Here is a 12,763-nt window from a genome sequence, read left to right on the forward strand (position 1 = left end):
GAATTCAGGGCAAGCCATCTAACATCACAGTGATCCAAATATACGCCCCAACCACAGATGCTGAAGAAGCTGAAGTAGAGCAGTTCTATGAGGATCTGCAGCACCTACTGGACAGCACACCTAAAAGAGATGTTATTTTCATCACGGGAGACTGGAATGCTACAGCACCTACTGGACAGCACACCTAAAAGAGATGTTATTTTCATCACAGGAGACTGGAATGCTAAGGTGGGCAGTCAAATGACACCTGGAATTACAGGTAAGAATGGCCTGGGAGAACAAAACGAAGCAGAACACAGGCTGATAGAATTTTGCCAAGACAACTCACTCTGCATAACAAACATTCTCTTCCAACAACCTAAGAGACGGCTTTATACATGGACTTCACCAGATGGACAACACCGAAATCAGATTGACTACATCCTTTGCAGCCAAAGGTGGTGGACATCTATACAGTCGGTAAAAACAGGACCTGGAGCTGACTGTAGTTCAGATCACGAACTACTTCTTGCACAATTTAGGATCAGACTAAAGAGATTAGGGAAGACCCACAGATCAGCTAGATATGAGCTCACTAATATTCCTAAGGAATATGCAGTGGAGGTGAAGAATCGATTTAAGGGACTGGACTTAGTAGATAGGGTCCTGGAAGAACTCTGGACAGAAATTCGCAACATTGTTCAGGAGGCGGCAACAAAATACATCCCAAAGAAAAAGAAAACAAAGAAGGCAAAATGGCTGTCTGCTGAGACACTAGAAGTAGCCCAAGAAAGAAGGAAAGCAAAAGGCAACAGTGATAGGGGGAGATATGCCCAATTAAACACAAAATTGCAGAGGTTAGCCAGAAGAGATAAGGAATTATCTTTAAACAAGCAATGCGTGGAAGTGGAAGAAGACAATAGAATAGGAAGGACAAGAGACCTCTTCCAGAAAATTAGAAACTTCAGAGGTAAATTCCAGGCCAAAATGGGTATGATCAAAAACAAAGATGGCAAGGACCTAACAGAAGAAGAAGAGGTCAAGAAAAGGTGGCAAGAATATACGGAAGACCTGTATAGGAAGGATAACAATATCGGGGATAGCTTTGACGGTGTGGTCAGGGAGCTAGAGCCAGACATCCTGAAGAGTGAGGTTGAATGGGCCTTAAGAAGCATTGCTAATAACAAGGCAGCAGAAGACGAGGGCATCCCAGCTGAACTGTTCAAAATTTTGCAAGATGATGCTGTCAAGGTAATGCATGCTATATGCCAGCAAATTTGGAAAACACAAGAACGGCCATCAGACTGGAAAAAATCAACTTATATCCCCATACCAAAAAAGGGAAACACTAAAGGATGTTCAAACTATCGAACAGTGGCACTCATTTCACATGCCAGTAAGGTAATGCTCAAGATCCTGCAAGGTAGACTTCAGCAATTCATGGAGCGAGAATTGCCAGATGTACAAGCTGGGTTTAGAAAAGGCAGAGGAACTAGGGACCACATTGCCAATATCCGATGGATAATGGAAAAAGCCAGGGAGTTTCAGAAAAACATCTATTTCTGTTTTATTGACTATTCTAAAGCCTTTGACTGTGTGGACCATAACAAATTGTGGCAAGTTCTTAGCGGTATGGGGATACCAAGTCATCTTGTATGCCTCCTGAAGAATCTGTATAACAACCAAGTAGCAACAGTAAGAACAGACCACGGAACAACGGACTGGTTTAAGATTGGGAAAGGTGTACGGCAGGGCTGTATACTCTCACCCTACCTATTCAACTTGTGCGCAGAACACATCATGCGACATGCTGGGCTTGAGGAATCCAAGGCTGGAGTTAAAATCGCTGGAAGAAACATTAACAATCTCAGATATGCAGATGATACCACTTTGATGGCTGAAAGCGAAGAGGAACTGAGGAGCCTTATGATGAAGGTGAAAGAAGAAAGTGCAAAAGCTGGCTTGCAGCTAAACCTCAAAAAACCAAGATTATGGCAACCAGCTTGATTGATAACTGGTAAATAGAGGGAGAAAATGTAGAAGCAGTGAAAGACTTTGTATTTCTAGGTGCGAAGATTACTGCAGATGCTGACTGCAGTCAGGAAATCAGAAGACGCTTAATCCTTGGGAGAAGAGCAATGACAAATCTCGATCAAATATTTAAGAGCAGAGACATCACACTGACAACAAAGGTCTGCATAGTTAAAGCAATGGTGTTCCCCGTAGTAACATATGGCTGCGAGAGCTGGACCATAAGGAAGGCTGAGAGAAGGAAGATCGATGCTTTTGAACTGTGGTGTTGGAGGAAAATCCTGAGAGTGCCTTGGACTGCAAGAAGATCAAACCAGTCCATCCTCCAGGAAATCAAGCCAGACTGCTCACTTGAGGGAATGATATTAAAGGGAAAACTGAAATACTTTGGCCACATAATGAGAAGACAGGACACCCTGTCTCCGATATTCTTTAAGCTGTGTTTCTTAGTTGCTAATTATAGTTTCATTTTTGTACTGTCTGAACACATGCCTTGTTAATCACCTATAAAGTTAAGGTAATTAAAATTGGTGCTGAAGGAAGCCCAGTTTGTCACACCTGCTATAGTGCAAATGGGTATCATATATTTTCACTTGGCTTTTTAAAGAAACGATCGTAAATATGGATATTATGTATTAATTCAGCATGTTTTGAATATGTTTTGTGAAGTTGTTACTTGCATATGATTTGATTAATGATTTGTAAAAGCTTAAGAGGAGAATAGATCTCCCTCTAGTGGTTTCACCGGGAGAAACTGAATTTACTTCTATATACAGTATAAGGTTAGGTTCATGGCAAAAATTCTGTATTTAAAGTTAAGACTCTCCAGTACCTCTATTCTATAATGTCCTCTTCACTATGTAAGGTTAGGAAACTCAGGAAAAAAGGTTATTCTGCCTCCATAATTTGTTAAATTTTCTATAATTACCTAGTGCAGTTTATTTGGCATCCCTTTGTCAAAAGTTTCCCTAGCTACAGATTTATATGCTGGTTCCCTACCTAGAATTAAGATGATGGCTGACCCTTGGCAGAAGTTGCATATTGATAAATTAATTTATATCCATTTTGGAATTTTTGCTTTATGAAAGTGGTGCTTTTTTTTTTTTTTAGCACTGACAGTTTATATTTCAGCTATTAAGATTCTGTCTGTTCAACCACTTGATGTCTTTTTTTCTTCTTTTAGGTTTGGGAGACATTTTGAGTCACCCTTACTATTACAAAGCATTATAATGATAGTCACAATGTTACTGATGCTGAAACTGTGCACTGAAGTACGTGTGGCAAATGAGTTGAACATAAAACGACGTTCCTTTTCAGGTTGGTTGAAATCATTGTGTAGTGGTTCTGTATGGTATTGTTTCTCCCCTCTTTTCTTTGGCTCCATTATATTTTGGCATATCAGTGCCAAACCGTTTTGATAATCCAACATTTAAAAAGCATTCCAATTAAGGAAATGGGATTCATTTTAAAAATACTTACTTTTATGTGTGTATGTGTATATGAATATGCCAAATCCTAATCAAAGCAATCCTCACACAGTAACACTATTTATTGGAGTGGTGAACTACAGAAGTGGGTAGTGTTTTTCTTCTTTGCAAAGTTGTAGAGGGAAGATTTTCCCACCATTCATTTCCAGATTGCTAGTACTATATACTCAAATGCTTCTTGCTGTCACACTGATTGCTCTAAACTCCTGTGGCAGCAACTTGAAATAGCCTCTTTGCACTTATTGTTCTGCCATCAATCATGAATGTCTGGTGGTGATATCGGTGATGTATAGATTAATCATGTGACAAGCTATCCAGCATTCTTATCTATTAGACCTTCTGATGGCTTCCATCAAGTTATAATGTCTGACCTTCAAATACAAAATATGGGGATAGGGTGTTATTATTACATGCATATGCCATGTAAAAACCTTCTACAGTTTTCTCATACTTCAGCTTTTCTAAGTGTTTATTCTTAATTTTGTGATAATAAAAACAAGAGAAAAAGCTGATGTCATGACCCCATGAAATATGTATACAATTTACAGTCCTATGCATGCATATTTTCCCCTCTCTTCACTTCAGATATGGCAGTGGTTTTCAAATTTGCTTGTGGAAGTCCACACATCTTAAAGTTGCCAAGTTTGAAAAACACTGAGATATGGCAGTGCAAAGAATGCAGACATGTTGGTCTCCCTCCCCCCTCCTTCCCCTTGTTAATTCTCCTAAATTCCTATTTTGCCCTTTCTGATTGGACGGTTGGCTTCAGTATATAGAACCAGGTCCCTTATGATTTTCACATTGCCTAATCCTGACAGAATAGGCACTTGCACAGAAAAATGTCTTAGGTGAAGCAAATCTTAATGGGAAAACCTCAAAGGATCTGTAAACAGTCTGCTCTGTGCTGGTTGGAATATTTGTTAAATTGTTGCAGATTATTGAGCTTTCTATAAACTTTAGGCAAAGACTTGTTTTAAGATGTAGCCTCCTCTTTGCTTTTCAGCCAATATTGACCCTTCACTCTTGGATTTTTTCCTTGAGTCACCTGGTTTATGACAGTAAAGAGCTCAGAGCTCTTCAGTTTATATGGTCTACATTTCTGGCGTATTCTTATACGATACCTGTTTTGCGTAAAGGGTAATTCACTCATATGCTCTATTATTAGCTTAGTGACAAGCATGCATTGGAGGTTTTTCTGCAATGCCATTTTCTAATTTGTAATGCAAGGAAGTTTTTCTCCTCATGTTCTTATATGATTTAAAACATTGAGTTCTGTGAGGAAGTGGTCTGAAATATCTAAACACTTGTTCTGATAGTTTGCATTATTGGCTTTTTGTTTTGAATTGATGCTTTTCATTCTTATGTTTGCTTCAGAAGGAAAATGAATTTGTGTATGTGAGAGTGGGTGTGTATGTATAAGAGATACATATATGTGGTGACCGAAGGCATTTATTGATTTTGTTTCAATATCCATCATATATAAAGTTTCTTGATTTGCAAAATTTAGAGCAGAATTATTTTGAAAAGAATTTAGTTGTTTTTAGCGAAGAGGAGATATCGTGTCCAAAGAATGAAAGTAATTGCTGGTTTTGTAGTTTTGTGCCACTTTGGATAAATGAATATAACTTACTTAAGGGTTCCTTTGTTATTCATATTGTAATTCAATTATAGAAATTGAACATAAGGTTGTTATACATATTTATCTCTTGAATTATTGGCTGGATTGTAAAGCATCATTTATCAAAATTCTTAGATGAACGCTTTCATGCTGTTTTGATTTAGCTAAACTAAAACTTCACTTAAATTTTTTTTTTTCACATTCCTCTTAGTGTTAAAATGTGTGGTATAAAATAGAGTAATATAATTGCTTGATACTGATCTGTGCATTAAATATTTGCTTAAGCTATGGTTCTTGTGCATTATGTTATCTAAATAAATGTTTCTTTTATTTTTCTAAATTTTGGGGAGCACAATATGAATCCATGATGCCTAATTTCAGAATCCAGCAAATAGTCTTTTCAATTAAAAAAAAAGCATTCTAGCATGATGACTACCACCAAGATATATTAACTCTGAGTTAATTTAAAAGCAATTTCAGAGCTTGCTACTATGAGGAGTCAAACCGCTTTGTTTTGTTTTTGCTTTCTCTTCAATATTTTAATATAGCTGCAGATAGTAAGGATGAAGAAATCAAAACAGCTCCCAAGAGAACCTTTCTGGGTAGGTACTTCACAAGCCCATGTCGCATGAGGTTGCCATTGGAACACCATCTTTTCTCCACTGCTTTTCTGTTTTTGTTTGGGCTTTATTTTACTGTGTGGTTTTTGCTGTGTTAGAAATGAATGCATGCTCGTCATTTCTAAGAAGAAACTACCTGTGCTACATCTTCCTAACAGCAGCGTATTTCTTCATTTTGGTTTTAATACTGAGGAAGAAGGTGCATTCAGTTTTGCTCCTCTTGTGTTTCACATATTATGTCCCTTTAACAATTTTTCCCATGACCAAATTTGACGTTGTAAGATTTACCCTCTTAGATTTACTTTGTTCATGAGATTTGTGAAAATCATGTGGGATTGTGTGAGTGGTGTTCCATAACCAGGTTATTCAGCTTCAGATACACACACACACACACACAATATTCAGAAACATTTTAAAATACTTGCATGTATGAGTGCACACATGTATGTATTATATGAATTAATGCACTGCAAGATGAAAGCTTCATTTGAAGGTTATGGGCTAATCTATCACAGTGGTGCATTCTGGACGGATGGATAGATATTTCTTGACTTCCCAGTCTAGGGATGAGAACTGGCCCAAAGCCACTCAGCTGGCTTCGGTACCTAAGTGAGGACCAGAGCCTGGGCCTCCCCATTCCTATCAAGGATTCCAATGGTTTAGTTTTTTGTAATTTCTTTACTTAAATAAAGATATATAATTTGTGCTTTCCCTAGGTTGGAGTGTTGTTTTCCCAGTCAGTCGAGCATTTTAGAAATTGTTGTGTGGAGACTGTGAATGGTAACTCCTAAATGATTATTATCATCTTCAGATTTTTTTTTTAATCTGTTCAATCGTGTCTGATTCTTGGAGACTGCCTCGACAAGTCCCTGAAGTTTTCTTGGCAAGGTTTTTCGGAAGTGGTTTGCCATTGCCTCCTTCCTAGGGCTGAGGGAAAGTGACTGGCCCAAGGTCACCCAGCTGGCTTTGTGCCTAAGGCGGGACTAGAACTCACAGTCTCCCAGTTTCTAGTCTGATGCCTTACCCAGACTGGCTCTCATCTTCAGATGATCATATCTTCAGATAATCATGTTAAATGATTAAATATTAATTAAATCAAATGATTAAATATTAAGATGATTATCTTCAGATAATCTTCAGATAATATTAAAATGCACATATTAACTCTGTGGTATGGCTGTTGTCAAATATCAAACATACTCCAGGTACCATTTTGGAAGAGTAAGGTTTATAAGCACTATGTAAGTTGCTTAATGAGCTAACTTAGTTACTTCCCTCTCCAGCACTAATTTTTCACTTTAGAGCCCGAACATGCATATATTAAAGTTTAGAGTTTGTCTAATGTTGTTAGTGAACCTACCTATACTGAATCCTACTCAAGAGTGCATGAAAAATGAAGATTATGGAAATAATGCTTTCTTAGTGTACTTCAGTTTAATTATGCTATTTCATTTCTTGTGGCATTTTTTTCACCAATAATTTTAAATCATTGCTGCATTGTTTTATGTTCTTTGGTTCACCTGATTAGCCAGTAGTAAATTTCAAAAATTGGACATCTACATGAAGCCACTGGGGCAGATCGTCTGGAAGTTAGGGGTCTGGTATCATCAATATGCTGATGATGTCCAACTGTACATCAAGGTTCCAAGCCGAGCCAGAGATGCTGTTGAAGTCCTGTTTCAGTGCCTGAGGCTGTGTGGGTCTGGGTGGGAGAAAACAGGTTTAAACTAAATCCTAGCAAAATGGAGCTACTGTTTATACATTAGGGATCCTGTATGCTCCCTGTTTTGTCTCTAGTTGAGATTGCAGGAGCAGGTCCACAACTTGGGGGTCCTCCTGGACTTGCGGCTTCTGCAGGATTAGGAAGTGGAGGCCATGTCCAGGTTGGCTTTGCCTACAGGGTGACTATAATGGCTCACACCCTCATCATCAACCAGTTAAAACACTGCAACATGCTCTGCCTTTAAAGACCACTTGGAAGCGTCATTTTATGCAGAATACGGTGGTCCAGGTTCTGATAGTCCAGGGTGTGAATTCTTGAGCTCATATTACACTTGTTCGGTGGGCCTTGCATTGGTTAGCTATTAGCTTCTATGTGAGACTTAAGGTGCTGGTCTTAACATATCAAATGTTGAATGGCAGGACACCTCTCCCCGCTAGAGTTTGCCAACTACTCTATTCATGCCAGAAGAAGCAGCTGGTTGTCCCCCATTTTGGGGAGGTTGGGAGGCCATAGCCAGAAGCTGTGTTTTTCAGTAATGGAAAAGCAATGCCATTGGAGATTCATCTTTCCCCAACATTATGTACCATATGGAAGAAACTGAATATGGAGCTCTTCTGGAGGGGTTTTGGGATAATATATGGTGAATTATTGATGAAAAAGATGCCACAAGAAATTATGTTTTGAAATGTAGCTCTTCTGGAGGGGTTTTTGGACAACATATGACACAATGCATGGTACTTTCCAGATAGTAACTTCTAATGGCCACATGGGCTCAGAGTTTTGGGAGTTGTAGTCCAACCAATCAGGAGTGCTCAGAACTATAGAATATTGGTTTATACTGTATAAATCGAAGGACAGTAAAACTGGCAAATGATTTGGAGTAGTCATTTGGCATTAATTTCAGATCAGAAACCGAGCCACTTCCCTTGTTGTCTGGGCTCCTCCTTTATCTTATTTGTCAGCAATCCAGAAAACTACTTAGTGTACTTAATTGTCCCCGTCATCACTACCAAGAAAAGCAGTACAAAGCTTTTATCTAAGTGCTTTATTCAGAAACCTGTCTAATTGTTTGCCAGGCAGTAGCTGTCAGTCTTCCAAATAGAAACAAAGTGTTGGTCAGGCTATCTATGCAAAAACAATAAATAAAAATGGATTCCAGTGCAAATTATTATTCATATTAAGCCTGTGGTTTATTTGCAGAGCTTATTAAAAAAACATGATGAATTGTTGGTCTTAATCATTTAATTTATCTAATAAGAATAGAAGGTTCAACATTCAATTAACTAACATTCAATGTGTTATCTTAAAAAAATGTTTCTCTAAGTCTAGGGACAGTGCACAAACTTTTTACTGTAGAGTTGTCAGCAGATAGAGAGCTGTTACATATTAATGCTATTAAGGTTTAGAATTTTTTTGTTTAATGGCTAAACATGTTTGATCTGATAAAGCTCTGCTCTGTTCCCAACTAGCTTCTTAAATGGCTTCCAACTTCAAGTCCCCAGATGCTGAATAGTGTCTCTTGTAATCCCCTCTCAGCCGCGCCAGTGGTTGAGATGATAGAATCAAGGTTGGAAACTGTTAACTTAGATAGCTGCTATGGCAGGTCTTTAGCTTTTAAAGTTAAGTTCCGTTTATCTGAATGGAGAACACGGACTTGCTGCTATATCTCTTGTTTTTGTTGTCATCGTGCTTTGAAGTTTCTCTCTTTTTATGGTTTTGCTAGTTTGATTTTTTCTGCTATAGTTTTTCTGTTTACTGTTTTGCATTCCACTTTAGGATTGTTATCACTATATTAAAAATGGCAATAATACTGATAAATAACATTTTTCCAGTAGTGAATATTTTGGGGAATTTCAGATCTGGTAGTGTTTGTCATCAAAAGATGCCCCCTGCTTCAGTTGGGTTTGTGATCTGTACATCATAGAAGTGTGTAAAGAGGTGCTTCACAATATGTGGGAGTGCAAACAAAGCTCCTCTCTTCATATTGTTAAAACAACTGCACTTTTGCATGCATGGCTGATTTGAAATCTGCTTCTGGCTGAGTCTGCATGTGCGTGCACAGCCACTTTTTTTTTCAGTCATCCAGTAGCAGCCAGGAACAACTTTCAAGGCAGCCTCATATATGAGCCATGCAAAGGATGTGGCTGCTTTAATGATTCAAAGAGAAGGGCTTTGTTTGCACTCCTGCCCATTTCAAAGCACCTCTTGAATTCCCTGCACAAACCGTTCCATGCACAGAACAACCACTTTTGGGTGGTTTATATCTAGACTGAGACACACAAATTTGGGCTGTACATGAATTGAAAAATGTGTGTTTTGGAGGGTTGAGGGAGAAACGAAACATGCCAAGGGCATTAGCAGTGGCACAAAGTGGCTGACTGGAGATAAGGGGAAAAAAAGGTGCTAGGAAAATGGGAGGCAGATGGCTGCTTTGATATGCTGCACTTGAACCCAAGGGCATTGGTGACTAAGGGGAGAAAGGGAAAAGGAGGTGTTAGGAAAATCAGCGGGTGGGCTGTCACCCAAGCCACGCAGAGGGGGAGAGGGAGGGGTGAGGTGTACCAACCTTGTTCTCTTTGCCTGAGGATTTTGGCTGAAACCCAGAATAAACAAAATATTTTGAGGTACAGTTCTACTGAACTGCAGCCCACCTGGAACATTTTGGCAGAAGCTCTGAAATACAATGCTTTTGTTCTGGATTTGAAAAAAAACACATATTCTCTTTTCATGTCCAACCTTAATATAAATGATGAACTTTTCTAATGATTTCTGTTTTCAGAGCTAACTTAGACGCTTCATCGATTTGGCTACTGCCAACTTAGCACAATAGTTTTTGACCACAAGCATTTGTTATGTTGCTCTGGCATATTAACATCCATTATTATAACTTTAGTGGTGGTATTTTTTGGTCTCCTTTTTCTAATAATTGTTAGAAAATTATTTTTCTAATACTTCCTATAATATGGTTTATTATAAAAGTTCATTGCATGTTCCTCTGGGGAGAAAATTACTGTTGCTGTTATCAGCTCAGGTTATGTACATATTGCCAAACTGAAATGGTAAGGATGGTATTTTGCTAACAACTTGCTATTTTTGAGAAAAAGCCATTCTTATTTATAATCAGCCAGGTGGCTTCTTCTAGCTCTTCCTATATTTGAAATTTCACTGCCCCTCACTTCCTGTAGCAATGTCCTTTTCTTCTTCCTTCCCATCTGGTGAAATTACCAGCCAGTTTCCAATTATGAATGTTAATCTAATTATCATTTTGCATAGATTAATGTAAGATTATGTCTGCCTAAAGAGGAATCTCATTTAAAAATACAAGATTAAATATGAATACCTTAATTAGTTGGTATAAGCCATGAGTATATGAATATTTCAGTACTGTTGCCCTATTTTTCAGGGTCCTACTTTCACTAATTATGATGACAGAATCCAGTCTTTCTCTGTAACTATTGTGTTTTCTGTTCCTCCTTACTGCTTTGAAGGAAGCCAGATTAAACATTACGTAACAGTCAGAATTGTGATCTTCTAACAGAGTACCATTAAGTTGAGCTAGGACTCTTTCGATTACAGGATAACATTTTTGTCTTTGGTATCCAGTGCTGTGATTTTGCTGAGCAGGTGGTTCTTTGAGGTTTCCTTCTAGCGTTTAATTTCATGAAGCTTGCATCCTGAAACTGGAAAAAGAAAAAGATGATTTAAAAAGGGGATGGAATAAAAACATCTTCTCTTTTAGTGTTCCCAAGGTAGAACTAGATCTCCTCAAATCACCAATGACATTGTCTATTGATTATTCAGGCTGGAAATTTACTTTTGGAGTGAGCTGTGATTGGGTATCCTGCCTTAACATATTGCTCCTTATCTTTTTACCTGAAACTTCAGCTATCTAAGTAAAATGTTATATTGGATCAGTGATAATATTCAGTCTATCCATCTAGCATAAGGAGGATGAAACATCATAGGAGTAATTTATATTAGTCTTAAAACTAATAGTGTTAAAGTAAGATGCCACATGTACAAGTGTTATCACAGTCATAGCCATTGGCTATAGCAACGGAGGTCAAGAATGAAGTCCCTAATTAATTTTCCCTCTGAGTTGATATTGTGTACATGGCTAACCTAAGAACCTAACAAGATAACAGGAAGAGCTAAAAGCATTTCTCTTGGTGAAGAAACAGAAGTGGAAAAGAACAAATATGATTATGCAGTCATGACCTCAAATGTGTTTTTGTCTCAAAACAAACTGTCATGTATTTGAAGCAAGTGTGAGCTTGTAATGGAAAGTAAAACAGTGCAAAGCTGTGCTTCAGCTTATAAGGCAGGATGAAGATTTACTAGACTTAAACAAAAGAGGCACAACAACGGGAACTGATAGAGAAAATAATTATCTATAGGAAAGACAGTCAAACAAAGCAGCAAGCCCACAGACAAAAGTGGCAAAAGCAAGAGATATAGAAGATACTCTGCACTCAGTTGGAACTCAGTACAGGCACCCTTCGGAGATACTGTGGGTTCAGTTCCAGACCACTGCAATAAAGTGAATATCTCAATAAAACAAGTCACGTGATTTTTTTGATTTCCCAGTGCATATAAAAGTTATGTTTACACTATACTGTAGTCTATTAAGTATGCAATAGCATCATGTCTAAAAAAACAATGTACATACCTTAATTGAAAAATACTTTATTGCTAAAAAATGCTAATCTGTTGGGAAAATGGCGCTGATAGACTTGCTTGGCGCAGTGTTGCCATGCTCCTTCCGTTTGTAAAAAAAAAAATCTGTGAAGCACAATAAAGTGAAGCACAATAAAATTAGGTATGCCTGTAATAGGTTCTTGCAGAAGGAACAGTTTGTGAGTCTCCAAGGAAGAAACAAGAGACTGGGCTAGGCAGGAGATGAGAAGTTGGACAGCTGAATAGCAGGGGAATGCAATTGCTGTCCACAAGAAAACAAAGAGGACAGTTGTGGTGGCTGATGACTCCTTACTATGAGGAACAAATATGCGCAACCTGGACTCACCCATGAAGTGCAGTTGGGAGCAGAGCCAAGGGTGAGGGGAAGTTGCTGTGACTCATTAAGCCCATTGACAGGTATCCTCTCCTGTTCCATACCGTCTTGGACTGTGAAGATCTATGATGGAAACTGAAGAATTTGGGAGCTTGGTAGGTATTCTCATATATTCTTCAATTCATGAAAGATGATGGAGAAGGAAAGAACAATTTTGCAAATGATTGGTTAGAGCAGTATTTCTCAAACTTGGCAACGTTAAGATGTGTGGACTTCCACTCCCAGAATTCTGGG

General features: G+C 38.3%; 1 protein-coding gene across 2 annotated transcripts in view; it reads left to right on the top strand.

Annotated features, from left to right (window-relative positions):
• SLC66A2 (solute carrier family 66 member 2) overlaps window positions 1–12,763 on the top strand; it is a 66,132-nt gene that overhangs the window by 11,991 nt on the left and 41,378 nt on the right. Inside the window, exons 3-4 of one of the 2 annotated variants that reach the window (XM_063299010.1) lie at window positions 3,194–3,327; window positions 5,664–5,717. In XM_063299010.1, the coding sequence (XP_063155080.1) occupies window positions 3,194–3,327; window positions 5,664–5,717 (188 nt within the window). The remainder of the gene's footprint in view (window positions 1–3,193; window positions 3,328–5,663; window positions 5,718–12,763) is intronic. The other variant, XM_063299011.1, reaches the window with a different exon arrangement.

This window comes from Candoia aspera, chromosome 3 (genome assembly GCF_035149785.1).
Source record: "Candoia aspera isolate rCanAsp1 chromosome 3, rCanAsp1.hap2, whole genome shotgun sequence".
Classification (NCBI taxonomy): Eukaryota; Metazoa; Chordata; class Lepidosauria; order Squamata; family Boidae; genus Candoia; species Candoia aspera.